Source organism: Podospora pseudocomata, chromosome 3 (genome assembly GCF_035222375.1).
Source record: "Podospora pseudocomata strain CBS 415.72m chromosome 3, whole genome shotgun sequence".
Classification (NCBI taxonomy): domain Eukaryota; kingdom Fungi; phylum Ascomycota; class Sordariomycetes; order Sordariales; family Podosporaceae; genus Podospora; species Podospora pseudocomata.
The window spans coordinates 3624970-3652227 of NC_085887.1; the positions used below are offsets into that span (position 1 = coordinate 3624970).

General features: G+C 52.0%; 12 protein-coding genes and 1 non-coding gene across 13 annotated transcripts; 5 read left to right on the forward strand and 8 right to left on the reverse strand.

Annotated features, from left to right (window-relative positions):
• The first annotated feature begins 26 nt into the window (after window positions 1-26).
• QC762_310260 (uncharacterized protein) lies at window positions 27-851 on the forward strand. Its single transcript, XM_062889322.1, has 3 exons — window positions 27-416; window positions 481-542; window positions 601-851. Exons 1-3 carry the CDS (start codon window positions 170-172, stop codon window positions 691-693), a joined length of 402 nt encoding a protein of 133 aa, XP_062745289.1. The 5' UTR covers window positions 27-169; the 3' UTR covers window positions 694-851.
• APS3 (Sigma-adaptin 3A) lies at window positions 436-1647 on the reverse strand. Its single transcript, XM_062889323.1, has 2 exons — window positions 1458-1647; window positions 436-1375 (listed from the first exon to the last, which is right to left on the reverse strand). The coding sequence occupies exons 1-2, from the start codon at window positions 1524-1526 to the stop codon at window positions 845-847; spliced, it is 600 nt and encodes a 199-aa protein (XP_062745290.1). The 5' UTR covers window positions 1527-1647; the 3' UTR covers window positions 436-844.
• A 107-nt stretch (window positions 1648-1754) lies between these two features.
• QC762_310280 (uncharacterized protein) lies at window positions 1755-2913 on the forward strand. Its single transcript, XM_062889324.1, has 2 exons — window positions 1755-2320; window positions 2384-2913. The coding sequence occupies exons 1-2, from the start codon at window positions 1958-1960 to the stop codon at window positions 2657-2659; spliced, it is 639 nt and encodes a 212-aa protein (XP_062745291.1). The 5' UTR covers window positions 1755-1957; the 3' UTR covers window positions 2660-2913.
• An 801-nt stretch (window positions 2914-3714) lies between these two features.
• QC762_310290 (uncharacterized protein) lies at window positions 3715-6145 on the reverse strand (the record flags this gene model as incomplete). Its single annotated transcript, XM_062889325.1, has 2 exons — window positions 4778-6145; window positions 3715-4715 (listed from the first exon to the last, which is right to left on the reverse strand). Exons 1-2 carry the CDS (start codon window positions 5010-5012, stop codon window positions 3715-3717), a joined length of 1236 nt encoding a protein of 411 aa, XP_062745292.1. The 5' UTR covers window positions 5013-6145.
• Window positions 6146-6291: 146 nt separating this feature from the next.
• QC762_310300 (uncharacterized protein) lies at window positions 6292-8757 on the reverse strand. Its single transcript, XM_062889326.1, is given in 5 exon segments — window positions 6292-6656; window positions 6673-7177; window positions 7442-7683; window positions 7810-7899; window positions 7967-8757. 4 exon segments carry the CDS (start codon window positions 8026-8028, stop codon window positions 7146-7148), a joined length of 426 nt encoding a protein of 141 aa, XP_062745293.1. The 5' UTR covers window positions 8029-8757; the 3' UTR covers window positions 6292-6656; window positions 6673-7145.
• A 1440-nt stretch (window positions 8758-10197) lies between these two features.
• Window positions 10198-14236, forward strand: QC762_310310 (uncharacterized protein; the record flags this gene model as incomplete). The annotated part of the gene is made up of 2 exons (XM_062889327.1): window positions 10198-10218; window positions 10294-14236. The coding sequence occupies 2 exons, from the start codon at window positions 10198-10200 to the stop codon at window positions 14017-14019; spliced, it is 3747 nt and encodes a 1248-aa protein (XP_062745294.1). The 3' UTR covers window positions 14020-14236.
• A 421-nt stretch (window positions 14237-14657) lies between these two features.
• On the reverse strand, window positions 14658-15078 carry QC762_0059170 (uncharacterized protein; the record flags this gene model as incomplete). Its single annotated transcript, XM_062883573.1, has 2 exons — window positions 14658-14740; window positions 14937-15078. 2 exons carry the CDS (start codon window positions 15076-15078, stop codon window positions 14658-14660), a joined length of 225 nt encoding a protein of 74 aa, XP_062745295.1.
• A 119-nt stretch (window positions 15079-15197) lies between these two features.
• On the reverse strand, window positions 15198-16876 carry QC762_0059180 (uncharacterized protein; the record flags this gene model as incomplete). Its single annotated transcript, XM_062883574.1, has 4 exons — window positions 16431-16876; window positions 16016-16375; window positions 15700-15952; window positions 15198-15641 (listed from the first exon to the last, which is right to left on the reverse strand). Exons 1-4 carry the CDS (start codon window positions 16715-16717, stop codon window positions 15198-15200), a joined length of 1344 nt encoding a protein of 447 aa, XP_062745296.1. The 5' UTR covers window positions 16718-16876.
• A 2947-nt stretch (window positions 16877-19823) lies between these two features.
• On the forward strand, window positions 19824-21780 carry QC762_310320 (uncharacterized protein; the record flags this gene model as incomplete). The annotated part of the gene is made up of 4 exons (XM_062889328.1): window positions 19824-19841; window positions 19901-20064; window positions 20132-20926; window positions 21111-21780. 3 exons carry the CDS (start codon window positions 19824-19826, stop codon window positions 20895-20897), a joined length of 948 nt encoding a protein of 315 aa, XP_062745297.1. The 3' UTR covers window positions 20898-20926; window positions 21111-21780.
• On the reverse strand, window positions 21381-22077 carry atl1 (Alkyltransferase-like protein 1). Its single transcript, XM_062889329.1, has 3 exons — window positions 21849-22077; window positions 21669-21792; window positions 21381-21614 (listed from the first exon to the last, which is right to left on the reverse strand). The coding sequence occupies exons 1-3, from the start codon at window positions 21961-21963 to the stop codon at window positions 21419-21421; spliced, it is 435 nt and encodes a 144-aa protein (XP_062745298.1). The 5' UTR covers window positions 21964-22077; the 3' UTR covers window positions 21381-21418.
• A 110-nt stretch (window positions 22078-22187) lies between these two features.
• On the forward strand, window positions 22188-22281 carry QC762_0059210. Its single transcript has one exon. It is a non-coding gene; the product is annotated as a tRNA-Ala (tRNA).
• Window positions 22282-23435: 1154 nt separating this feature from the next.
• Window positions 23436-24270, reverse strand: QC762_310330 (uncharacterized protein; the record flags this gene model as incomplete). Its single annotated transcript, XM_062889330.1, has 2 exons — window positions 23436-23673; window positions 23738-24270. 2 exons carry the CDS (start codon window positions 24268-24270, stop codon window positions 23436-23438), a joined length of 771 nt encoding a protein of 256 aa, XP_062745299.1.
• Window positions 24271-26224: 1954 nt separating this feature from the next.
• On the reverse strand, window positions 26225-26494 carry QC762_310335 (uncharacterized protein; the record flags this gene model as incomplete). Its single annotated transcript, XM_062889331.1, has 1 exon — window positions 26225-26494. The coding sequence occupies one exon, from the start codon at window positions 26492-26494 to the stop codon at window positions 26225-26227; it is 270 nt and encodes an 89-aa protein (XP_062745300.1).
• Window positions 26495-27258: the final 764 nt, after the last annotated feature.

The following is a 27258-nucleotide window of genomic DNA, read 5'->3' on the forward strand; positions in this document are numbered from 1 at the left end:
TGGCTTCTACCGGGATTCTAGCCACAGTTCAACCCAGCTTTGCCGTCAGGGCAATTATTTCTCTTGGCATTTTATAACGGTCATCGTCAGTCTTGGAGTCAGTTCCATCCAAGTCTTGTCTTCGATAGCTCCCCCGTTTTCACAGCTCAGACATATCGCGCAGCCCACCATGTTCCCCACACTCATCAGACGCCTTGCACAGGCGCCCAAACCGCAAATACTCGAATCCGCAGCCAAAGCCGCAACCGAAGTACCCAAAACGAAGCTCAAGAAAGTCTGGCCACCTGACATGATGACCATGTCCCCGCAGCAGCAGCTCAGGTTTGAGAAGAAGTACAAAAGGAGGCTTAAGATGGCTACTCTCCGACCAGGGTGGGATAAGGGCGTGCGGTTGGCGCAATACTTTACAATCACATGTGGGTAGCTCTCCTTATATCCCCGTGCTGTCAAGTGATATTGTATTAATTGGCCTCTCTGTAGTTGTGCTTGTATATACGGCCCTCTTTATGGATTGGAAGGAAATGCCGAATCCTTATGGCGGAGTAAGCCATCTATCCCACCTTTCCCTCCTGCTCCATCCTTCTAACAGCCTCACAAAAGATTCGGGAGTCATTTTGGGGATTCTTCGGCTCCTTTACCGAAGATACAAGAGCGCTGGAACCTGCCCAGCAGCCCAAGCCCAAGAGACCTTAGACTCTTGGTTCCAACACCCTCCTACCTGTATTATAGTGTTCTCATCATCCGGAGTTCTGGCGTCGGAATACCCTGCAATAAATGGCGGCCGTTTGTATACCAACATATTGATGCTTGGTTCTCGTCTGTCTTTTGGGTGTCATGGAAAATATCACCTGCCATGCCAGACAAAGTTCCCACCCATTCCCTGGAATCCAGCAGCAGCCATAGCTCCCAGTCCTGCTCCTCCGCCACCCCTTGATCCCTCATTGACTGGCCTCTTGGCCACTGCTCCTTGTGCCCTTACACCCGCAACAATGCGCTCCATATTCGTCTCTATTACCACGCCGCCCACGATCATCTCGCCCAGTGTAGCATGTAGCGTCTCAAAGTTGAAGATCAAGTCCAGCTCACAGACGTTCTCAAATAATCTGTCCAGCGCCTCAACATAGACTTGAATAAGATCGATTAGTGCCAGTGGGGACTCGGTGGATGTTGAAATGACAATGAAGTAGAGTGTAGCGTAGTGACGGTAGGTTACGAGGGAGGGGACATCATTCTGTTCTGTGGCCGAGGAGGAGGACGAGGAGGTGCCTGAGGCGGCCAGTAAGGGTGGTAAAGGCAGGAAGTTGCAGGATCCGGGGGCGCGGTTGGAAACCAAGGTGAAGATCTCGGAGATGAGCCGTTGCTGGATGGAGGTTTCCTAAAGCAACAAAAGATGCAGAGGTTAGTGGGGTTGGCAAGGCCGGTTGGGCTGGAAGAAATAGAGGAGAAAACATAATTACCAGTTGGGTGTAGAACTTTGTTAGGCGAGGCTGGCCTTGGCCGTTGAAGACTAGGAATGCGTTGATCATGGCTTGTGTGATTGTGGTGCGGTAGGTGGTTTCTTGCGACTGTGTTTTGCAATGTTCCTGCGTTGGCTGGTGGGGGATGACGTGAAGCGTGCCAGTTAGCCAGGGACCTTGATAGCCCAGCGGACCGTGCGCCTGGCTCTCGGTTATCGTACTATTGGCCTGGTCCTGCCTGCCACGAGCGGGTTAAAGGAAAATGTGGGGTAGCTGCCTCTCAAGGCTCAGAGCTCCCGTCCTGTCAATGTCATGGAACCAAGCTCGAATTGATCCTGGCTCCCATCTTCACTTCATTAACTTCAAGCTCACCATCTTCGTTGTTTGCATTGGTGACTGTGCTTATTCTTTGGTATAAGCAGTATCAGCAACTCGCTCTTTGGCGGTTTGTGTATCTCATCTCTTCCACACAGCAAACACTCACCATACAATCACCTGCAATGGTTCGCTCAGGTCTCGCCAAGCTTGCCCGTGTGGTGGCCAGCCGTGGCATCCAGACGACTCGTGCCTCGCGCGCCACTCTTCCCAGCCTTTCAGCAGCTTCCACTTTCGTCCCAGCATTGCCACGGGCCTCTGCCCTCTCCGCCCGCTTCATTTCCAAGAGCTCGGCCACCCACCACCAGGGCATCACCCCGGACAATCAGGATGTCACTCCAAAGGAGGAGACCCCGAAGCCCATCCAGACCCCAGCTGAAATCACAGACTCAGAGTACCATGCCCTGGCCGATGAGTATATGGACAGGCTCTTGCATCACCTCGAGGACCTAGCCGAGAGGAGAAGTGAGATGGATGTTGAGTACTCTGTACGTTGCTTCCGATCTCTCCCATATGTTACATCCAACACAGCACTAACACGCAATCTCCAGGCTGGTGTCATGACCGTAGACTTTGGCCAAGACACCGGCACCTATGTGATCAACAAGCAGCCCCCCAACAAGCAAATCTGGCTCTCGTCTCCCATGTCGGGCCCCAAGCGTTACGATTACGTCGTCCTTGGTGAAGGTCAACATGAGAAGCAGGACACCGCGGCCGGAGATTGGGTGTACCTGAGGGACGGCACCACCTTGTCCGAGCTTTTCAAAAAGGAGATCGGTGTCGATATTAGTATGTCGATCGGTCAATATGGCGAACAGCCTCATTAGCATCGTTAGTTGGCGTGTGAGCATTTTGACGATTTTATGAATAGGGGATGACTGCAGGCATGTCAGCGTGTTTTGACTGGCTTTATTCATGTTAGCTACCTCTGGTGTTGTTGGAGCAGCAGTTAGGATTACGAGGTAGTCAATGTTTTGTACAATAGTGTATGATATGGCAATTGATGAGGGAAATGCCCAAACCAACAGTTTCGTCCGTAGGGACATTCAGTGCTTTGTTCAAACTCTCAAGTGCGTCATTGCCAGTTCAGCTTGGTCAAATCATCTTTCGTCCTTGCAAACGCCACATGATACTTCTGCGGGTGACTTCGGTGCTATGTGCTGTCAAATTGATGCCCAAAACCATAAAAGGTTTGCTGGCTCGGGAACAAACAGAACACAACAGTCTAGGCTCAACATGAAGGCGTTTTGCAGAGGGGGGACAACTCAAATACAAACCCTCACGTTTCATTTCAAAGTCACAGACACACACAATGGAAGCCTCACCCCACATGCCCCGAACACCTGCCCTTAAGCGGGAGAACGCTGTCCTTCTGGAGCCAGAGGCGAAGACTACATCGTTGTCCACCTCGATCAGCTCGAGCTCCGAGACGGATAGCACAACTTCCTCGGCCACCAGTAGCAACAGCAGCACAATAGATAGCTCAGCAGGGCCAAGAAAATGAATATTCAGGAGAGAGAGTTGAGTTCTGTGTCAAAAACAGACCAACTAGCCAGATACTTAGAGGCCAGTATCACGCTCACTGGTATCGTAATTCTGTAGAGTAGCTAACAGCTGAGCTTCCACAAGTCAGCGTCTTTGTAGAACTGCCAATATATCTTCTCAAGTGCACAAGGAACCCCTTCACAAAGGCATGAACAAAAGATCTCAGACAAAACATGGCATATAATTAGCAGGGACCAAATTGAGCCGCCAACTCCGCCCCCCGTTCTACCTCCCAGTGACATAAAAAGACAAATCCTCCATCTCAGTCCCAAATACCACCCATGTCCATTCCCAAATCCCCTACACCCCCCCCCCCTCCCATTATTACCTCTCCCCCTTACAAACCCAAATCCTTATCCGCAAACCCTACCTTCCCACCCCCGATATCAAAAACAGCATACACTGCCTTCAAAAAGATATCCCCCAAAATCCCAAACTCCTCACTCATGAAAGGCTGCAAACCCCCCATACACCGCCCCGGCAAATCATCATACGTGGTATAATTCATATACCTCCCAGGAACCCTCGCCACCCACCCATTCGCAAACCCAATCTCGAAATCCGGCAGCGTGGTATTGCAAGGATAGTGCCACAGCCCCCCAAAAGACCTGTCCGAAGTCGCGTTGGGCACCGCGTCGTAGTACATGTTCACAATATCCGGAGACAACAACATGAGCGTCGTGCCCGTGTCGGCGATCACCCGCCACTGGGAGATGTACCAATAGTTATGTCCGACAACATGCAGACCCGTAAAGTTAAACTCCCAAAAGCTCGAATTGGGCAGGAGGGGCGTGTAATTGATCTCCCCAATGTGTCGGTGGTGGTCGATGTAACCAAACGTGTAGGCTCCTTCGTCTGATTGGTACCGCAAGTCAGCTGTGAAGACCGGTTTGTCGAGGTGACTTTTGAGGGTTGAAAGAACGGTAGGCTGCTTGGGTCTGACTTGGCTGTGGAGGTTATACGCCAAACCAAAAATGCCGTCAATGTCCTTGTCCGAGGAGAGCGATTGGGAGACATCCACAGCGGATTGAACCACCGCGTTGTGAAGAGGGATTCCCCCAATGTCGATGCTGTCGTGATAGACGTGGCCCCAGGCGTAACTACTGTCGCCGTAGGTGATCCTCCACTCGCTTCCGTTCAGGAGCTCGGCGGTGGACGACTTTTCCAACTCAAAGATGTCTTCGCGGCGCGTCTTGGTCTTGGTCTCGGAGGAGTAGACCCAGACGTCGGCGCTGCCGGTGTCGAGGTCGACGTTGAGGTACTGGAAGGGTGTTCCGAATCCGACTCGGCTGAGGTATTCGCGATCACCCATGATGCTCTCCGCGTTGACATCGCCCGCTAATCGACACGGGTTAGTCAAGATACTTTCTTCATGAAGGGGGGAGTTTGTTTCAACTTACTTTCTCCTCCTCCTCTGAAACTGTTTGTCGCATCATCCAGCTCGTCATACATAGGCACACCCCATTTCTTGAGAGCGCGAGAATACTGCAGACGACCATTGGGAGCATACCCAGGATTTCGGGGCAGGTCGACAGTAACCGACCTTTTCGTCACCTTCTGGCCGGTCGAGGTAGGAATGGCATGAATGAAAGTCGAAAAAATGCTCATCAAGAGCATAAAGAATAAGGTGGCCATCGTATCGATGCCCAACAGGGAGCGGGAATGGGGATCGAGTGAAAAATAAATGAAGAAAAAGAGAGAGTGACTGGTAAAAGGAAAAGAAAAAGTCGTGAGGGAGCGAACGAGTCTTGTTTTATTGAAAGGCAGGTGAATAAATAAAAAAAGTGTGGTGCGATGTGGTGCTGTCGGTCAGGAGCCGTGCCAGGTTGACGTTGGCAGACAGGTGTCACAGGTTGAGTGAGGTTGCTCTTCCCCGGCGGCTACCGACAAGGCGTACCTACCTAAGGTAAGGAAATAAAGAATCTGGGATGCGTGGAAACGGTCGAAAGATGCAAGCAAGCGGAGCGTGGAAATAACTGAGATCCCTGGCCATGTGTCACAGGAGGAAGGCACCACTGAAGGTGAGGGGACCATCCACCGCTCAACAATGCTTATTTTGGAGCAACATAATGGGATCAAAAAAGAACCTCCACTGCCTCATGTGGGGTCGGTCAGCGTCGTCATGTTGTTTATTGTGTTCCTGTAACCATTCTCTCTTTCTCGCAAACGCTCCCCCTTACCAATCACACCCTCTCCCTCGCGCCTTTGGATCCCCCTCCGACCTCAAGCCGCCTTGGAAACACTCGAGAAATCTTCTCCTCCGAGGTCTCTCTGCCCATCCAAGGTCATCCCATCCCCCATCAACCCCTTTATTTCCCTCTGTCTCAGTCCCCCCTCGTCCTTCGAAACCAAAAATTTATAACCAATTCTCCCCGTGTCACCCTCAGGTCGTCCCCCCTCTGTGTCAAACCTCACCTCCATCCCCATCCAGGACCCTTCCACAAAAACCGGCCATCCACATTATTTCCACGACTCACCTTCACTACACGTTGCCAACACGCCCCCACCCCCCACCGACCGCTTACCCGCATGTACATTACATTACCTACCTCTTCCAATCTCACAGAAAAGACCTCAGCAGCAAGACGTGTCCATCCGCTGTCGTGCCCACCGCTCGTTTCCACCGCAAGCCTCTCTGTACACTCCAAACCTCGCCCGGGATACCTTAACTTCCTCAATCCAAACTCCTGGATACTTGCAGAACCCATCACACGAAGCACAAAAAGAAAAGAACGGAGAATCCCGACCACCTAAAACCCAGATGACTGGATACTCGCAGTCCATTGCCCATCTGGCACTGGAAACACAGAACACACACACACACATAACAAAACTCACACATGACCTGCACTCAGCCCAAAAGGAGAGACTCGGGTGTCACCCATGTGGATATAGCTGAACATCCTGAGAGTTGTGCACAACACCGGAAAAATGCATGATTTTTTCGTAGTTATTCGTTGTGGTAGTTTACTTTCCAGTAAGTAGTGCAAAGACAACTTTCCATGATGCCGACATGCTTGCTGCTGCAATTCGAGATATGCGTCTATGTACAATATGTCCTCGCTCTTCCCCTATCCTGACCTCAACACTCTCTCCTCTTTTCCCCCGTCCCCCCCATCGTCTGCCCACCCTCCCGAATCAGATATATCACCATGTATACTTATCTGATCCATATTCCCTTGCACACCGTCTTCATCTCCCCCTATAGTTTCGTTCCTCGTGTCATTATTCTGCAGTCAAATCGATACCCAGAGGTTGTGTTAAAACCCAAGTTCATCCATAACACAAAACAAAAGAATGTTATTGCGAAGAGAATGCCCCAAAAAAGAACCAGAGGAGAAGAGCTACCAAGGGAGAATAAACAAAAGTGCAGTCAAGAGAAGTCGGCGGGCAGATGGAGGTTTGGACGGCGGGGAACGAGGAAACAAGGCGAGCTTGGCGTGCATACGCCTTCTCCACATGGGCGCGTGGAGTAAACGTCAGGGCTGCAGCTGCTCGTGTGCTAAGGTCGAGGATGAAGCAAGTCAAAATGCCGGCGAGAAATTGGTGAAAATAGGGGTATTATTAGAAATGTGGCTGGGCAGCGTACGTGGCGTGGTATGGCGTCGCGGTCAGTAAGAGGGTATTATGCGTGGTGGAAAAATGTCATCATCGATGATATATGTGTGGCTGTATGGCGTGTATGATATGGTCGTCGCGTAAAAAAGTGATGATGGCCGTGATGCTCGCATGAGGTGGAAAACAAGAAACGCAAGGGGGAGAGACAATCTAGGAATCCTGTCGTCTTTCACGGTCACCGTCTGAAAGGCCGGGAACAATAACATAGTCAGCAAATGTTGTACTCGAGGACATGGACGACGCGGTCAAGGATTTGATCGAGTCGGCATCCCCTCCGACTGGCGCAGGGACATGAGGATGAGGCATGGAACCTCGCGCAGGTGCCGCAGAGGGGTACCCGTGCAGGTGCGTCTGCGATTGTGCGTGCGCATAGCCTGGTGCTGCCGGGGCTCCAGTCGATCGGGGATGGTGGTGATGAGGACGGAGGACGAGATGGCGATATTCACCTTCGCTTTCCACAGGTGTGGGCGGGAGAGCTCCCGGAACGGCCTGCTGGCCTTGCCGCGCTGTTCCTGGGCGGCTGCCGCCGCCATACTTGTGTTGGTCTTTCTCGGCCGCCGAGGCTGCTGTCCTCGAGCTGTCGCCAGCACCCGTCTGTGGCTTGCCTCCCTTCAACCGCTCTTCCATCTCACGAATGCGCCGCTCGAGGGCCTCGAGCTCCGAAGTCTGACTGTCAATCTCCTTCTTCCTAAAGGTGGGTGCCGTTTGTCAGTGTCCAGAACTTCGGCATCGTGAGGGGTTGAGGTGCTTGCTGCATTGCGCGCGCAACGCCCAAGCTCCTGGTGGGGTTCAGGGAGAGCTGCCTGCGACTGACCGTTTATCGACTTGCTCGTCGAGGTCTGCAACACTGTTGTCGATGCGAAAAATGTTCATGAGCTCTTCCGAAAACACTTTGGCAATAGTCCTGCATAATTGGGCAACAGCTGTCAGTTTTGGACCCTTCGACCGGCGGGCATTAGGGAGAAACGCACGATTGCGGGCGGCGGCCATTGGGCTTCCAGTCGCGGTCGAGCTCTTCGTCAGTGGGAGACATTTTGGCGACAGTTGTGAGGGATAAAACGGTGCGACGGTTGGAGAAAAGCCGTTGGGAACGGGGAGACAAGATGGCCGAGGTCGAAGAACGATGAGGTGCTGGGTCGGGATCGAGTCGAGTCGAAGGTCGAGTCGAGCGAGGTTGCCAGTTTCAAGGCAAGTCCCGTTCATAATTAAAGGGTCCCAGCTGGCTGGCAAGCGGCAGGGGGGTTTAGTGGCCTTGTGCTGTGCACTGCGACCCAAGTGTGTCACCAGCCCAAGAGCCTAATTTGGGATGGTCGCGCCGATAGCCAGGGGTTTAGTACCGCATGGACAATGCAATGAGTGTCTGGAGATCCAAAGCATGTCGGAATAAAGAAGAGGTGATATCGGAAATGTGATGGGTGTCGTCTCCCCGTCATTGACCTTTGTTGCTATCTAGATCCGTCCAGATGACGAGGTGTTGCTGTCCCTCCTGACTCAACATCTCACTGAGGAACCGACAGGCTGCCTTGATCTTGATGGAAACTGGCACGGCAATTCATATCCGGCGAGTGTCTCCGCGATGCGGTCATTCCGAGTGGTTTTTCTCTTCCTTAATAAAACAACGCTGCGCCAAGAGGCGTCTGTAATGTGTCTCTCGACGAGTGGGCGGCAAATGTTTGTGGGATCGCTGAGATTTGGATCATCTCCACGAAGCCCCACTGTGAGATTAGCATAACTTTGAGACAGCGATTTGTGCTCATGGGCGCATGAATTTTTCATTTCTTCAACATCTGATTCAGCATATATACTTTGTATTCACAGGATCATCCTTTTTGGCCACAAGGAGAGAACATCACGGGTCGGCCGAGTTTGAGCTGCTGGGCTCTGCATTAGGCAATAATGGGAACGAGATACGATTTGTTTGATACCAAGGCGAGGGCACTAACAATTACTGCGAGGTCTCTAACAACTGGTTCGGCGCATGACCTGTCCACAGTCATCATTCCATTCCAAATGACCAGCTAGTTTGACCATTCAGAAATATGGGAACTCGGTGACTCAGTATGAACTTGTAGCTCCTTCTACACAGAATCTCACGAGGTATATTTGCGTGGACTACACTATAAACCCTTCTATCACGTACATCTCAGCACCCTCATGCCAAGATTTCAGGGGTGGAAGTATTCCCCCTGATAGCTTGAAAGCACAGACCAGCATTCGACTTGATGCGATCACAACCGCTTCAAAAATTGCTTATAAACTCTTGTAAAGGGCAGGAGGTCCAGTGTTCCAGCCCGTAGTTGGAAATGTACTTCGCCTTTGAAGTGTGTCTTTGTAGCCTTGAGATGCTTTACGTTGGTGGGGGTAAAGAACTTGGTCACTGGCAGTGGGCAATGTAGTCAATTTGACATTGTTTGATGGGCTCTACCGCCTGGTGTGTCTAAACTTGAACATCTTTCCTGACTGCATGGGCTCATGGCTGAAGTTGGTCTAGCATTTCCTTGTTTGACAGCCCGAAAAAGCACAGTAGCTCCGGGCGAATTGATGGGGAAAAAGTCCAACTGTGGGTGGGAACCAGGAAGTGTTGCAATGACGTTCTGATCTTATCTTATCAGGAGAGCAAGGATCAAGGCTATCTCAAGTACATAATTCAATGTCGAGTGAATAGCGCTGACTTCAGGATAGATGAGCCAAAAATGCAGCTATGGTATAGAAGTACGGAACCTGTTTAAAAACATTCCACTGCACATCTGAAGCTTAAACTCTTCTTCAGCCACAAACTTGGGATGGGTGTATGTTCAAGGTTAGGGTTACATACCGGCTTTCGAGTTTTATCAGTGCACTTATTCACCCACGTGACAGCCTGAGCCTGGCCTTGGTTTCCGTCTGGCGCGGCGAGTTCTGAATTGGATTCCCCTCAACGCGCCTCAAGTCTTTTGATTGCACCACCAATACACGGCATCACAGCGCTCGACCGCATCAAGAATCAAGACGATCCACGACACCAACCGCCAACTCACGTGATTGTCCTGTCGCGACCAGAAAAATCATCTTCAGCGACACAACCACGACAACACCACCAGCCAAGACCCGCAGACAAGAACCTCGACGGCTGCACGCTTCCCCAATCAATTTGGCCATTTAACCCACATAATCGCTATCTTCGATACCCGGAGCCTTGAGCTCAGGCTGCCGGTGAGTCTAGATGGTCTTGGCGCACCCACGCGTATGGTGACGCGCGATGGAAGCTTCTACAGAGCAGATCAGAGCATTGCATCGCTGACCTTGTCCGTAACCACAGATCGTGGCGCCTGTACATCTTCTCCCCCAGAGGCGTGACAACTCCTTGGGCCCCCCACCGGGTGGAGTCTGGGGCATGAATACTCCGGCGAACCCGACGACATTCCCAGTATCGTCCTTCACATCGCTTGAGCTCGTGTTCCTCTTCCGAGGTGTCAATAAGTTTGGCATCGACCCCGCTGCCTTTCCACAGATCTCCAATGTTCTGCGGGACAACAGCGGCCTCAAGAGGCAGCCGACCTTCGATGCCCAAAGGTTGAGCCCCGAGGCTCTGCAGAAGGTCTTTCTGTATCTTGTTGGTCAAGAGATCCGGGCCGATCATGTCGGCAGCATGCCTGGGCCAGATGGCCCTCTCTCTCCTGCCTCCAGGAAGAGAAGGCTTGATACTCTTCCGCTACCGAGCTGGAAGGATGTTCACCAGCACATCGATAAGGTGCAGCAAGCCTACGACAAGGTGTTCGACTCCTACATCGAGAGCGCTGTTCAAGAGATCGATCATCTGGAGGAAGCATACAGAAAGACAGAGGCAGAGCTAGAGCAGCTCCAACTGGCCGAATCACAAGCTAGCGAGGAGGCCAAACAGCAAAAGGAAGAGGTCATCGAGGATAAAGGGGTACAAGTGAATGGAGTTGGTGATATCAAACCGAAGCCAGGCCCGGCGGTCGTCAATGGCATCCATCCGTCTCCAAAGGCCTCGCCCAAACCATCACCACAGCTACCGCAGTCTCAGTTACCGCAGTCTCAGCTACCACACCACGCGCAATCCCAGCCCCGGCAACACCTTCAACAACATCCCCAGCAACAGCATCAACAACAGAATTTGCAGCAGTCTATGCAACAGCCTTTACAGCGGCCACAGCAGCTGACGCCACAGCTCCATGTGCCTCAAGTGTCTCAGCTATCGCAACCGCCGCAACCCCCTCAACCACCGCAGTTACCCCAGCTGCAACAGCTGCAGCTACCACTGCAATCACCACAGACATTGCATCAAGCACAGCCGCCACAGCATGGACATGTACCACAGCAAACACATGTGCAGCAAGGGCAGCTGCCACAGCAAGCACAGCAAGGTCTCCAACAAGGGCAACGGCTACCGGGACAGGGACAGCCCCCACAACAGCTGCATCAAGGACAGCCAGCTCAACATATGGTTCAAGGACAACCGCCACAGCAAGTCCAGCCATTGCAGCAACCAAACCCATTGCCACACGTCCAGCAGTCACAGCAATCGCAGCAACCACAACCACCGTTGCGGCCACTGCAGCCTCTGCTCCCACATCTTGCACCCCGTCAGGATGTCAGAAACGCACTTGGCTCTCCACATTCCCAGCATGCTTCTCTCGATAAAGCAGGTCCGGCCCCTCGTCCTCCCACCTTGAATCACCCGCCCACCACTCGTTCACCACAGCTTGGCCATCCCGACGTCTCAAGGGGTCCTTCTGCCCTACCTTCAGAGCCGCCAAAGTCGCTCGGTGGATCGCCGCAAGTCCTCCAAGCACCACAAGGGGTGCCCTCTTTCCAACCATTGTCCCAGTCGCCTGCTCCAACTCATGCCGCAGACGGCCTACAGAGGCCAGATGGCGTTGCGAGAGCACATCAGTCTCCGGGCCCTCTGCCAGCGAGCCCGCATATGCCGCCGTCCCAGTCACAGTTGAAATGGGAACCACCATATCAACCCTCTTCTGGCGCTCGGCCCCCGATGAACTCGCCATTACAACACAGCCCTAATGTGTTTTCTCCCCCTCCGCATATGGTGGCTTCCCAACGGCCACCACCGATCTCGTCTCCTTTGCAAGGGCAAGCAAACAGGCCGTTGCCACAGCAGGTTTTGCACCCCCCTCATACTCATACGACGGGTCAATTTGTGCCTCTTCAACCAACACCTGTTCGGCCCGCTATAGACGCAGCAAACAGGCAGCCACCGCCGGTTTCGAGCCCAGGGCCGAACAACACGGTGCAATCCCCTTTCCATCCTGGGCCATACCACAACTATCCCGTTCCGTCGTCCCCTCACCCAACTCAGCCTCAGCAGCATGCTCCTAAAGCCCCTCAACATGGCGCTGTCACACATCCTCCTTCAGTACGGAGCCCGGCCGTTGCTTCGCCCGCCTCTGCATCAGGGATTCATCTGCCACGACCTAATCAAGGATTGGCGGCTCCTTCTCAACAACGACCACAATCGCAGCCTCACTTGCAAGCGCCTTCGCCATATCCCCAAGCTACTCATCCTCCTGCTGTATCCTCACCAGCTGGCCCCCAAAATGGAGGATACAGTTCCTCATATCACCCTCCCCGGCCTGCTCCAGTGGAACGTATCCATCCACGTGCGCCTGCTACAACGACGCCTGTTCCACCCGCTAGATTCGGGCCTGCACCGTCTGCCCCCCAGACGCCGGCTGTTATGCAACAGCAGCCCTTCGTCATTTCGGCTAGGATGACAAAGTGGAAGACGGAATCCACTCCTTCGACGCCGAAGGGTGGACTTGAATTTCAGTTTGGGTGGGATGAGAAGCCTAGTCCACAGACTGAACCAATCAGTCCCGTTCTGGAACCGGCGCCCTTGCCATCAGCCGCCCCCCACGAGTCACCAAAGAAAGCACCAGAGCAATCGCAAGCTAAACAGACCCCGAGTTTTTCAGGTAAGCCCGGTAGATCAAGGGTGCCTCAGTCAACCAGGGATGCAACCTCTCCCTCTCCAGTGGCGTCTGGGTTAAGGAATACATCTGTCAAGGCTACCGAAGAGGTGGTGCTACCCATAAATGAGCCGGATGCACCCAAGATCAAGGATGAGGCCATGACACCGCGCCCAACCACCGAGACTGGCGACACCGCTGCAGATGAGAGTATCTCCAACAGACCGAATCCGGCACGCTCAACTAAGCGGAAACGAGACGAGTCTACGCCAGCCTCGGTGGAATCCCCAAGGGGACGACGGCTGACAGATGCATCCCGTGATGATTCGATGCCGCCTAATATGCCCAATGTCGTCCTCTGGACCCGCTCCTTCCACAAGGTCAGCGGCTCTGCCATGGAGTCGATTGTCGGCCACCGCTCAGCCAACATGTTTGCTGCCCCCATCCGAGAGAAGGACGCACCGGGCTATCATAAGGTGATCAAACAGCCCCAGGACCTGAAAACCATCCGCAGTGCCATCGCCCACGGGAACAAGGCCGCCGCGCAAGCAGCCGCTGCTTTGCCGGGGGGTGACCCAGGCGGTAGCTGCTGGCTCCCTCGGACAGAAGAGCTTGTCCCACCAAAGAGCATCATCAACTCTGGCCAGCTCGACCGCGAGCTCTCTCACATTTTTGCCAACTGCATCATGTACAATCCCGACCCGTGGCACGGACCAGGCCCGGCTTTCCTACCCCAGGAGGATGATTCTGAGGGACTGGAAGCTGGGGCGCACCAGGATAATGTCGTGGGGTACAAGGTGGACGAGTTTGGGATTGTCAACGATGCCCGCGCCATGTTTATCGAGGTCGAGCAGCATGTTAGTGAGTTGCGCTCGGCGGAGAAGCGTAGTGCGCCCCCCGGTGGTGGGCATGCTGCGGGGGCGGAGGGTGTGTTTACTGGGACGAGCACAAGGCAGGCTAGCGTTGCGATGCAACATGGCGATGGCGGTTCCAAGGATGACGTATCTGGTGCAGAGGAACAGGACGAGCAGACGGCGACCGAGACGGAGAATAATGACGGGAGATCCAAGAGAAGGCGAACGGGGAGAGCCTAGATGGGGAGATTTCTTGGTAGCAATGCGCTCACAGACAGGATATGAGAAAAGACAAGGGGTACTGGGAAAAGCAAGACCCAGGCAGAAAACGTATGGTGGACGTTGGGCCCGAGACTTTTGCTCAAAATGAAGCTTTGTTTGGATTCATGTATCCATGAATGGGCGGGGACCAATTTTGATGTCCACCACCGTATTATAGTATAAGAGCATCGCCCGGGGATTTTATACACAACAGAGCACACTCTACCTCTTGTGGTCACTATCTGTGTTCACCGGCACGGTTGATGAGGGGCACGCGAGGGGCGATATCTTTGTGGAAGCACTCAAACACACTCTTGTCAACGTTGAGACAGCTAGCGCTGCTGAGGGAGGACACAGCTTCGATTGACGATGGCTACCAAGTAACTGTACTTTTCTGAACCCTATTCGTTAAAGCGCTGTTTCGAAGCGCTGTTTCGAAGCGCTGTTTCGAAGCGCTGTTTCGAAGCGCTGAACCCCTCTTCAGTCCCTATCCAACAGCCAAAAGCAATAAAAAGCACCAAAACGCCCTCCTCCCCTTCATTTCCTATTTCCCACCATCCCAGTCTCTTCCACTCACCAACTGCAAGAAGCCACCTCATCAAACGCCAACCTCTACTTCAGGCGTATTCGCACTTGACCTCAATGTTGTCGTCGCGCTTGCCCTGAAGATAGAAGACATACGCCATATCGGCGGGGCGAGCTGTAGGGTACTGCTGTTAGCAAAAACCGCAATTACCACGGCAAAAAAAAAAAAAAAAAAGACCAGGACAATACTCACGAGTAACCTTGATGTCACCCTTCCATGATATAGTACATCTTCCCGTCCCCCCCCTTCTTCTGCACCCTTTCCGCCTCGGGCATCTTTGACACATCAGCAGTGAGCGTGCACAGCGTACCCAGCGTCTCATCCTTCTCCAACATGGCCTCCCGCCCCTTTTTTCTATCCACCATGATCGCAGCTTTCAACTCTGTAAACCACCCGTTTTCCACCCGCTGCCGATAATAGAACGGAAACGAGAACGGCTTGCTCTCCTCCATGTCGTCGCCCCGCTGGAAAAACCGAGCCAATGGCGTCGACACTCTGAATGCCGGTATACCCGTCATGAAATGTCTTGGTCGCCAGACTGGTATGCTTCTTAGTGTCAAACGGCTGGATCCTACTCTCGCCCATGTGGTGGCACGTCCTTACGACTGACGACATGGACTTTGGTCAGGGAACCGTCGCAGACGAGCGAGAGGCCCTTCATGATGGCGCCGCGGGTGACAGCCAGGTCGGGCTCCGGGGGTGTGATGAGGGGGACTTCGGTCCGCATCTGGCTGTCCTTCCTCCATATGTACGCCTGCTTGATCTCGCCGCGGAGGTAAGGAGAACCGGCGAAGCCTCCTACTAGGATGAAGGCTTTGATGGGCTTCGTCGGGCACGCGTCCTGTTGCTCATTCACCTTTTTGACAATGATGCCGACGGTGGGCCTGAAGATGTCTTCGAGGTGGTCCGAGCTGACCTTTATCTTGTCATTGTAGACGCCGGCTTGTTCGTTGTTGAGGATGAGGTTGAGGGGGAACTCGTGGGTCCCTGAGGACTTGGTGAAACAGCGCTTGGTCTGTAGTAGAACGTGAGGATTAGTCTAAGGCGAGTGGGAAAGGGGAAAAAAAAGTAACACTTGCCTCAAACTCAAACTTGGCCATTGCGGGGGATATATGTCTCTCACGCATGTTACGCGAAAGTAGTGCGTACCCTGGAACACACCAGAATCTATTATGGAGGTACTCTCTGAATCTCATGTTGAGTTGGGCGGAGCCGGCAAGATCGCCATCGCGGAGACCAACCTCCTTGACCTTCAGGGGGTTGAGGTTGGTGATGGTGTAAATGACCAGGTCCACAGTGCCGCCTCCCGCATCAATAATCACGAACCTGCCAGTCTTTATCAGCACACGTGTTCATCTTGGCCTATTGCACACTGAGTAATAAACGTACGTATCGCCAACCTCGAGCTTGGTGTCTGTATCAGCAGTGCGCTCAGCCTTCTCATTGATAGCATAGATAGCAGCAGCCTCGGGCTCCGAGAGGAGATGGATGGTCCCGCTCGGCATACCCGCCGCCCTCAAGGCCGTATGGAAAGCTGTCCTGGTCTTCTCCTTGGAGTCATTGTTCCAGTTGGCTGGGACAGTGGCCACGTACTCGAAGTCAGTGGGCAAAGACTTGAAGTTCATTTTGGTCTTGGCATACCCCAGGAGCGATGTCAGAAACTTGGTGACCAACGACTCTGGACTTGGACCGGCATTGATGAATTCAAGCTGTCGAGGCGTAAGCCTCCTTGCCCAAGGATAAAGACCGCTGCGTTGTGACTTGGGTTAGGTCGCTATCCTCAAGGTCGTCGAAGGGGACTCACAGCTTGAACCACTCCATCACCTGGTCTGCGGGGGTATCATCAGAGACATCGAAGCCCCATTTTCCCGCCTTGGACAATTTGGTCGGGACTCTCTGGTAATGCCTGATGCCATCGACTTTCCCTTCAGGGTGCTTCTCACCGGGCTTGTTTGAAAGGTCGGCTGTAGGCCACTCTCGGAGGATCGTAACTTCATCCGGTTTGGCACTACTGGCCCAGGCAATGCTGGTAAACGTTGTGCCCATGTCGACGGCGACAATGGTCGTCGGCTTGATAGTAGGGGGGCCCATCCTTCGAACTTGCGATGCTTTTCAGGCAACAAATGTGATGAAACTACCAGTTTGAAGATGAAGAGGGAAGTGACAAAAGCTCGAAATTTGGAAAAAAATTTGAAGACTGAGAAGAGTGCTAGGCACTGGGACAACAAGCCTTGTCTTGGGTTTCGCCCATCGGAAATCTTGTTCAGCCATCAGGGCTGAGTGGGTGCAAATAAGCTTTTTCTTTGCAACCTGGTCACCCATGTCTCGATACGAGTGTTGCCTTCCGTACGCCTCAGTGCCACCTCAGAAGCTAGGTTCTACTCGGAAGATAGGGAAGGCGTGGTGCCAGGCCTAGAAATCTTGTTGCACACCGGTGTGTGTCTTGGGGTCGAGGGTTGTGAAGATCAAGCCAACCCTGAGACTTGGTTCCCGTCCTGTTGGAAGGATCAAGGGGACTTGGGGAAATCCGTCTTTGGCGTGAGTATTTGACACAGATTGTGGGAATGTGATAACCTGGAATGCTGTGTTCTTCAACCACGGTAGATTTGACCAAAGGCCAACATTTTCTGATGCATTTGATCCCATACTGTGCGGCGTATCCCAGCCAGCAGAGTGGCCAGGCACTGGCAAGCAAGCAAATAGGAGCAAGAAGAGACAGCCATAATTGCACAGGCGTCCCAGCTAAGTTATACCTACCCTGGTCGAGAGACCATAACTGCAAACTCACGTCATCCTGTGAGGACCGTCACGAGTGAAAGTGTCATTTTTGCACATCAGAGGTGGATGGTGGAACATACCCTTCGAATGCCAGGCGCCGTCTACCATACTTGACTGAGTCGACTACAGCACCATACCTGTGGCACGGCTATCTGGAGAAAGCAATCAGCCTACAGCGTGTTTGTTGATTAATCTGGATATGGGTAGATTCGTGAATGCCAAAACCTGGGGTATTGGGCCCACTGCTATCTGTTTGGTCCCGAACCGCCAACAATATTGAGCTGGGTTTCGGTCCCACGGACGACAAGGTGTTCCTACGAGTGACTCAGTACTCCTATAGACGACCGATTTCCCACATACGACGGAGCAGGCTGCTTCCTACCGGCTCCATGTGCCACCCTCAAGGTAAATATGGCTGAGTGACATCCCGCGGGTCGAGGTTTACACGACCTGCTTACCGACACCACATGGCGCGATGGGGCTGAGGTGGGAAGCTTGCACAAGTGTCTGGAGAGCTGTGTTGAAGCGCATGGATGAACGGAGCAGCAAATGATGACGGTGGTATACCCCAAACTGGTTTGACAATAACGTTTCACAACGGGGCCGTTGATCAGTCACTCTCGTGTTGCATTCTGTTGAGCCGCTAATACATATAGCTATACTGTGAGGGTTGCGCCCGGACGCTTATCGCGTGATGGTGGCATGCTGAATTGACTTTCTGTTTCTGTTTTTCCCTTTCTTTCTATACCGACATGTCTTGCATCTCATAGGCCTCATACCTACAACCGGCATTGGGCTTCTGGGGCGACCAGCAAGTTGATCATCAATTCTCCCCAAGGTTGGGGCCTCGGTGGAAGAGCTAGGTAGGCATTTTGTCATCTTGCCAATCACCTACCTACCTAGCTACCTGACTGGGGCCACCGAACACCTCTACCAATTCGCTTTCCTGAAGAACGTTTCCGTTTCCGGCGACGGGTTCCTCCGAGGAACAACCTTCCAAGATGGAAAATTACACTGATCCGTAAGTTCTAACTCGATGCTTCTGAGAGTTCTCCATGCGCTTCAGTCTACTGGGTCAGGTATCTTATCAATTGGAGAATGCCTGTTCGAGCATTAACTAATTGTACGAACCAGGCGGCATGAGATCGAGGGCCCGCACCGAAGACCGTTGATTGCAGTCACTGGCCAGCGGACTTGCCTCTGTTGCAAGATACGGAAACCTGCATCCCAATTTTGCCCAGTTACTATAACTGTAGTCTGCGGACACGACCCTCTAGTATGCTACGTGTGCTTGCTCATGGAATCACAATTTAGTTGCCCATTTGGTCTGGAAGCTAAGAGATGCCCATATCCGGGCTGCGACAAACCTGTCACTGGCGATGATCTGTGAGTGTTGGTTGCGCGGGTGTCTGGAGTCGAAGACTAATAACGGGATGCCTGAAGTCCAGACTATGTAAGGTACTGACCTTCCATTTTTAAACAGGGTCATTGTACAGTTTGTGCGTCATCGTTACGAATCGCTGCAGGTCCTATCGCGCTGCAAACACACTCCAGGATGCTGCTGTGAGCCCGACAAAGTAATTTTTTCAATGTCGGTTTTGCTACAGAGGCCCGAGGAGGAATTGCTTGCGCGCGCACGCAGCCTGGATGAGCTGCAATATCCAAGTCCCGGTTCGTCACCAGCCCAGCAGAAAGCTAGAAGCTGTGCACCACCACGCGAGCCTTGTGTTAGCTGGACCGAGGGCACCATGTTTGACGCCCAAACGTTCAAATGGGAGGGGCGTAGGCCAGGCCGAGCGAGATTCCCCGAGCGCCAGCCTGAGGCAGACATGTTCGAGTTTGCTGCGGAGATTTCTGACCCTAAAGCTTTCTGGACAAGTATGGCGGAGGAGCTGTCCAGGCTTGACTTGGAGGTATTACGGCTGACTTGATTTGAATGATTAAAGCTATGACCCCCTCAGCTCATTGCATGATGTTGGTTGGGGGTTGACTTTACTGGGAAGTTTTGAACACAAAAAGAACAAATCATGAAAAAAAAAGGATTAAAACAACAAAAGAAGCTAACCAAAAAAAATGCGGTGAAAAAATGCGCAGAAAGGAAAACCCTGGAAAATTAAGTAAAAGAAAAAATAGCGAGCTGTGTGCAAGAAACTGGAACAACCTATGGAGCAGAGTAGTTCCAAAACATCAACATAGCGAGCGGGGAGGAAAACGCCTGGTACCTGGTGTCTTAGGTTGGTGTTGACGAGCTGAAATTATACCCTGGGATCAGTCCCTAGTCCTCCCTATAACCTTTTTGTTCTTCGCAAAGTGATGTGACATGCCAGCATACTTAATTCAGGGGTACTGTTTATTCAAGGTGCGTTGTCGACATGCGGGGTAGGCCCGGCAACTGGCTTCACAGTGCGCCCGCTTTGAAATGGTGGGGTTTGGCACGGTAAGCACAGAGGGCAGACACGGATTAATCGCGGCCCCCACTGAAATTTTCCGCGCTAGACCAACGACCTACAAAATTCTTTCTTTGGCCTCGCGCATTTCTCCCTCGCTTTCCCACTGATCTTCCACAGCGCTTCCCTCCCCACTGCCCCGGCGGCGAGCTGGGAGATGCGACTTTTTCTGGTGCGACACGGGGAGACGGTCGACAATGTTGCTGGTCTTTAGTATGTCGTACCTCTTTTCTTCCTGTCCTTGTCTCGAGCACCGGACCACATGCTAACCTATTCACAGCGCAGGAGTTCGCGACTCACCGCTTACTGCCCATGGCGTCTTGCAGGCACGACGTCTGGGGGAGCACATTGCTAAGCATCATCGAGTCACCCATGTCTTCTCGTCGGATCTGCAGAGGGCCGTCTTCACGGCCGTGAAGGTCGCTGATGCTCAGCTCTCTCAGAGACAAAGATGCGACACCGACAACGGCGATGTGCCCGAGACCATCGAGAAGCTGGAGCCTGTTCCACTCGTCGACTTGCGCGAGCGCGACTTTCGGTCCGCAGAGGGCAAGAAGTTCGGTACGGCTCATGACGACGTTGAAACGCACGAGGAGATGAGGCTGAGAGCTGCTCGCTTTGTCCAAGGCCATCTGGTCCCGTTGTTGGCAAGCCGAGGGTCTGAAACAGTCGTGGTCGTTGTTGCCCATGGCTTGATTCTCAACTCGCTCTTCCGGGTTCTGCAGGCAAGGTTTGGTACCGGGCCTCGCGGGTCGGAAACGTCGGCAGCGTGGAGCAATACTGGCTATCTTGAGGCTGTGGTCAAGGCTGTCGCTGCTGACACAGAGGGCTCGAATGCTGAGGATTCCGGTGAAAGGAAGACAAAGCAGCCACAGCTTACCATGACTGTGGTGGGGGTGAACGTGCTACGCCATCTTGAGGGCTTAAAAAAGACCAAGGGTGGAATTGGCAGTGCACAGTTCGACAAGAGGCAGAGGACCATGGATTCATTCTTTGGCCCTGCCTCCAAAAAACAGAGGGTGGATCGAGAGTCGGGGATATCCTGACACGTCCACCCTTGTCGACATCCAAAAAGGTATGTCTGCTTCTCTCCTTCAGCACAACACACCCCATTTTTATGATGAGAGAAACAAGTTCACAGACCTGTACCGAAAGTATACATGTGGAAAAACTTTGTCCAACCGCTATCTGAGAAATGACCCATCCTTTTCGTTTATTTCAATTTATTTGAGACATGCAGTTGCTAACTGTTCAAAAAGATAGATCATGTTGCCCTCAAATACTGCCTTCGACTGAGATGGTCGACAATAAATTGACATCGTAACAGCTACCTATCTGTTCCCATTTGCACCGTGACTTCTTCCCTCTCTTCACACCTTTTCCCAACCCTGACGTTCACCCCAAATTGGCCTATCTCCCCATGGTCCTTTCGGGTTCATTTTTTGTTCAGGAAGATCAACGTCTACGTCCGATTACTCACCACGGATTTCGTTGGCACTTGTGCTATGGAATTCGAGGTCCATATTTTGGTCGACATTTGTTTCATAGAACATATAATAATCATAATCTATTCTTCACTGGACTCTCCGTCGCCATCACTGTCTTCTGGAACCACGCCCGCTGCCTCGTCAGAGGGCAACAGTCGTGGGAACCAGCCATACTCTGCAAAGTCTACCATCAGTTCACCAAGTGCCCCTGTTGTGACGACCACGCCTTCAGCCTGCAAACTTGCGGCTTGGTTGCGAGCCCCATCTGGCTGTGATCTTTTACTCGTCAGTTCCACACTCTATATGCTTTGGGTTTAGTGACCTGCCCACCTCGGAGATATGATCCCTTTCCCGTTGATTACCCTCTGCCAGGGAACATTGTCGTGATGGTACCGGAGGGAGGTGTCGGCGGGGAGGTGCTTGAGGGCTGTGCCTACTTGTCTGGGTCGCTGGGCTGCAGTATGTTAGATGAAACGCAACAGAAGAACATATCCCAATGGCTGTACGTACGGGTGCCTATCAGTTTCGCGATGTGTCCGTAGGTGGTGACTTTGCCTTCGGGGATTTCTTGGACGGCGGCGTAGACCGCGTAGAAGAATGCTTGGGCTTCGGGGGTGCGGGGCATTTTTGTTGAGGCTCAAAGACCAGAATGTTTTCCAAGACTTGGTTGGGAGGCTTGCAATGAGACGATCTTGGTGGTCGTTGCTGTGGATGAAGAGGATGGTGGTGATTGATGGTGATGATTGATGTTGAGAGATGGTGAACAGTCGCAGTGGTTTCGCAGCAAGAAATGGCAGGGTGGAGCCCGACTTAGACCCTAGATTGGCAGCTGAAGGTCACCAATTACCAGGGTACATGGTCTAGTGGTATGATTTTCGCTTCGCATCTTGGTCACAAGTGCGAAACTTGTGAAAGGTCCTGGGTTCAATTCCCAGTGTATCCAGATGTTTTTGCCTCCTCATTCCTCCAGTCCATTGATTAATTAGCCTTGGTGAATAAAAGTTTCTTTTTGTCTTTTGAAGTTCTCAACTTCTCTAGACATCCAGATATATCTCCGTCCCCGAACGCCGAATCTGATGTCGGATGCCTCAAGGGCAGGAGGAGTTACATGGAACTTTTCACCTCCTGAATGTGATCGGGAATATCACCGGTCAGTCAAGCTTCCTGTCACCGATGTGGTACAGTGGAATAAGCGCCTGAGCCACCATGAACAGAGGCGTCTATCTGCATGTGTAAGTGTTGTGTAACTTGTGTTTGTCAATGTTCGCTCTTTCTGGACCCTCGGACTTTTCGCGGTAAACCACGGCCTTCGGTGCCGTTGCTTCGTGGACAAACCTGGAACTCAAAAATGGAAAAGGCTCTTTCGCATGTCACCGTTGAGAGATGGCGCATGCCAAGCCATGGGACGCGCACCAACACGGTGAGGACGCAAGGTGAGATAGATGGCAGGTACCTTGGGCACGTACGGAAAGAAGGCTGGTGGCGAGTTCGGAATTTTTCCCATCCATGCTTACTGAGCGCTTGCAGGAAGAATTCCTTCAACGGTGCCTCAGCCCTATGTAAGATTGTTGGGTCCTCGAGCGTCGCTGTGCCGTTGTGGGCGGCAGTTGGGCTGAGTGGTTGTATTACCTCGACAGTTTGACAGCGGAACTTTCCCCGGTGAATGGTGATGGTGGGGGGCTGGGGTCTGCCCCGGATTTTCGGGTTTGAGCTGGATATATCGGAATAAAGCTGAGTCAACTTGGCACGTGGGTTCTCTTTCTGTGGTCTTTTATATTCACAAGATGTAAAATGATTGGGTTATGAGGAGGTGTTTTGGCTGCCTTTGAGGAGTTATGTGATTGTCCCGGGACGTGTTGGCACTTTGCCAATGCTCCAAGATGTAGTATATTTTCGTCTACCTATTTTTCGGTGTTGCTTGGGTATGGTTCAAACAGTTCACGGGTTGTAGATAGCGCTTTTGTATTGCCCAAAGTCAAAATCTACCGATCTAGATGTTTCTTCCCTATTATGTGCATCGGTTCGTCCTTCACGGTAAAAGTACAACGGCGAAGGCCGGGTGTGATCCACCTCTTGAGATCCAAACTAACGAGCGCCCTAAGAAGCACCAGTTTCCTTGTGCTTGGTCCTGAAGTGGCGCATGATGTTGTCCTTCCTTCCTCGACGCGGACATCCTGGATGAGGGCACTTGATCTCTTCACGCCGCTCGACATTGTTTGCTTGTGCCCACTCCCTGTGTTCAGACCAAATGTGTCGGTTGAGCGCTCGGCTCTCCCGAAGGTTAAGATTGCAGCCTGGGAAAAGGCATTGGAAGATGGGGTTGGGCTTTTTCGTGCTAGTTGGATGGAGGCCTTTTCGTTAGCAATGACACTTGATATCTTCAGAAGACATGTACTCACACTGAGCTTGACTCCTTCTTTTCCCTGTGTAATGGGCCAGGTGACCACTGATCGAGTCCGCCAGTGACTTGATGGCCTGGCTGATCCTGATCTGGGGGAGCAATGTTGAAGAGCGGCGGAAACAGTTCTGTACCATATGCAAACGAATCCAATGTGAAGGGAAGCGGTAACGGCTGCGGTGGTGAGAATGACGACTCTCTTGAGTCTGTATTGTCGAGAACCAATGGCGGATCTGGGGACTGATGACTGGAGACATCATGTAAATTGTCATTGAGTTCAGTCGTGGTAGCTGGAAAGTTGTTTTCTTCGAGCGTCAGGGCTGATAGGCCAAGCTGAAAACTATATGAGCGCAGTAGCTGGACACAGACAATGCTGCAGGTGGTGTAATAGAGGCTAGAAGTCGACTGCCTTTGACAAACCTCCGCGGTAGTTGCTGCTGTGATATCCCTTGGCGGAGGTGTGAAAGATTGACGACATACAATGCACCACGCCCACCGAAAGGCCCCCGTCTGGCTGTCATCTTCTTGGTACATGATGTGAGTGCGATTCACACACTCAAAAACTCAAGAAGTATGGAAGAGATGGTTCACGAACGACTTGTGGAGAAGTTATCCTTTAGTGAAGCTGCCGAGTACTATGTAAGCTATATATGTTTCTGATATACCTACCTATCTGCTCTTTCTGCTTTGGTAGTCCGGTGAGGCGAGTTGCAACCTTGAATACTTCGTCTTCACCTAAGTAGATGATTTCGTACGGATGACTCGAGGTATACTCGGTCATTTCCATAATCCTTCTAGAAAGATTCCTCATTGAGCTCAGCTGGATTAGGTCAGCAACCGGTGAGTATGGTCTTTACCGCCAGATCTGACTCGATATCTCCGCTCTTTTGAGTGTGTGCGGCCAAAATCGCCTCCCAAAGAGGCGGGGGCAATAGTAGGGCTGTAATCTCGTCAACTGTCACTACCTAGGTACCTAGATAAGAAACTGAATTGCCACACGCCTGAATTTAGTAATCCTGCATTGATTGAGAATCGGTGCCCAATCAACCGGCGTCTCCGTGTTTGCCAAGTGGTTGGGACTTGTCCCTCTCCTCTGTTCGTGCACACACCATCCTGAACATTTAAGCATAACACATGCGGGCCGTGGCGCAATTTGAGCTCTAGAACACTTCCATGACGGAGGAAGGTGTACGCAAGGTAGGTATCCTAACCACGACGCTGCTCCGGCTCCGTTCCGTCTATTTAAGCGCCCGGCCTCTTTCTCTGGCAACGTGACATTGAATTCTCACTTGCATGCTAGGTACCTACCATAGGCACTGCGTGTATGTCTGCCTTGATGTGTGATCATTTCCCACCTGCTGATTGGTGGTGTGCTTCAATACCCGCTTCCCCAGAGGCCTTACCGTGCATGAAACACAGGTGCTTGTGTGACGTCACATTGAAGGCACTGAGACCTACCTAACCTTTCGATTCTTTTTTAGACTTTGGCAACAGTTCAACACCTTCCCGTGGGACTGTTTACCGTCGTCGAAAGCATGTGTAAGATCTCCGGAGATTCTACCAACGACCCACTCTGCTTCAACCTTCCCTCAAGATGCCCGAAATTGCACTCTCATACAGGTATTGGAACGTGGGTGGGGAGGGGACATCGGGATGGATGTCGTGTAACCAAGAACCTCAGCTATGGGTGCGCCAGGATCATGGTACGCAGATGTGACAGGCAATTAGAGGCGCAGAGAGGACTGCCGCAAGTCTCTCTGTGTCATATGTGAGCTTCCAGGTTTCCAGATGAGAAATGTCGCATTATTAATCATGACTAGTAAGCCATAACCCATCTTTGTACTGAAAATCGTCTCAAACTTCAGATCATGATGTTGGGTCGTTGCTGGGTTAACACAGCCCCTGAACCCCTGAGTATGCGACCACTGGACCTTGAGTCTCGGTTCTGTCTCCACTTGACTTTGGACTCCAACAGTCTCTTCACGGTCTACTCTTCCCCGAATTGCGCGCTCCCACTTCGACTTCTTTGTCATAGCCGCTGTATTTACATTTACTAACCTTCTGGAAAAATGTTCAACGGACAAAATAGAGCTGCCTGACGTTGTGCCGCCTGCGCCTCATTCCTAGCGGTTATACCCGCCGCCAGAATTCGGCGAGGCCAAAAAGATCAGTGCATTTGGAGCTGCGGCCTTAACGCTAGCTTGTGGCGGATTCATGGTTCGATCTGCGGCGTATCCACGTTGTACCGGTGTCCTGAAGCTTTATTCCACCCGTGCGGGATCGGTAGTGAGGTGTGTGCCGATTCGCTTCCGATGCTGGCCGAATTTATATGCAACAAATGCGGAGTGAGTTGAAAGTACGAACCTGACAAACATATCTTTCATGAATTTAGTGGTGCTAGTCTTCTCAATTTACAAATTCGGATTCTGTCCATATCACTTCCCCAAGGTTCCAGCGCCCAGGTTGATCGAAGCCAGCCTTGGTTAAGCTATTGGCTGTGCTGTGTCTTGTAATGGCGGGGCACATTGTCCTTCCTTCCTCTATACCGACAGCCAGGGAATGGACAAGCCTCCTGTTCAGACGGAATATCATTTTCTTTTGCGTATTCGCTGTGTTCAGCCCAGATGTGGCGATTTCGAGCACGGGTTTCACCGCAGTTGATGGCGCAAACTGGACACTGGAATTTGGGATTCAAAGAACGACTTTGCTTTCTGAGTACCAGGTAGGTGATTAGAAAATAAATAGACATCATGTTCATCACATGTCATCCACTTACGTGGTGGTCTGAGTGCCAGCTGAGGTGTCAGGTCCAGTTTGCGGACACACGGAATACTGATATGCTTCGTCAGAGACAGGCTGAGAAGTGAAATTATCCTCCGAAACAAGCCCTTGCCCATTATATTGAGAAATATCATCTTGAAGATAGAAGGAATTGAGAAAAGGTAACTGAGAAACTGAAGCACAATAATACCATGAAGTTGTGGGAGTCTGCAGAGGAATGTTGAAGGGAGCTGAACTCGGAACTGTTGAAACATCCTGGAAACACGGGCAAAACACGCCCCCACTGGAATACCGAGTAGGATCCTGGGCGCAAAACCAACAGATCATTTTAAGGTCGTTGGTGTACTCGAGAACTCATGGGTAGGTATGGAAGCGCAGTGACAGGTGTTGTGATGTCTGTAGAGCCAATTCATGCTCGAAAGATCCCAAGTTTATGTATTTGTCGCTTTGAGTCTCTTAATGTCTATGGATGTGAGGTTCGTCGCTCACCAAAATCTGATGTAGGCTTTATCTGTCTATCGTTCAGTTCGAGCCCTAGTCCTCACCGCAATGGCAACTTTCAAATGGCTACCTAAGCGCCTCAACTTGATAGGAACATATAAAAAGTGTGCCCGGAAGACTGCATTTGCCCAACCAGAAGGCCCCGAAAGAAGTGGCCTGGGACAAGTCCCGGTGATGCTGGCAGGTGGCTAACCGTCATGGTCGATTTTGGCAACGGCTACGCCACATATACACGTGAAG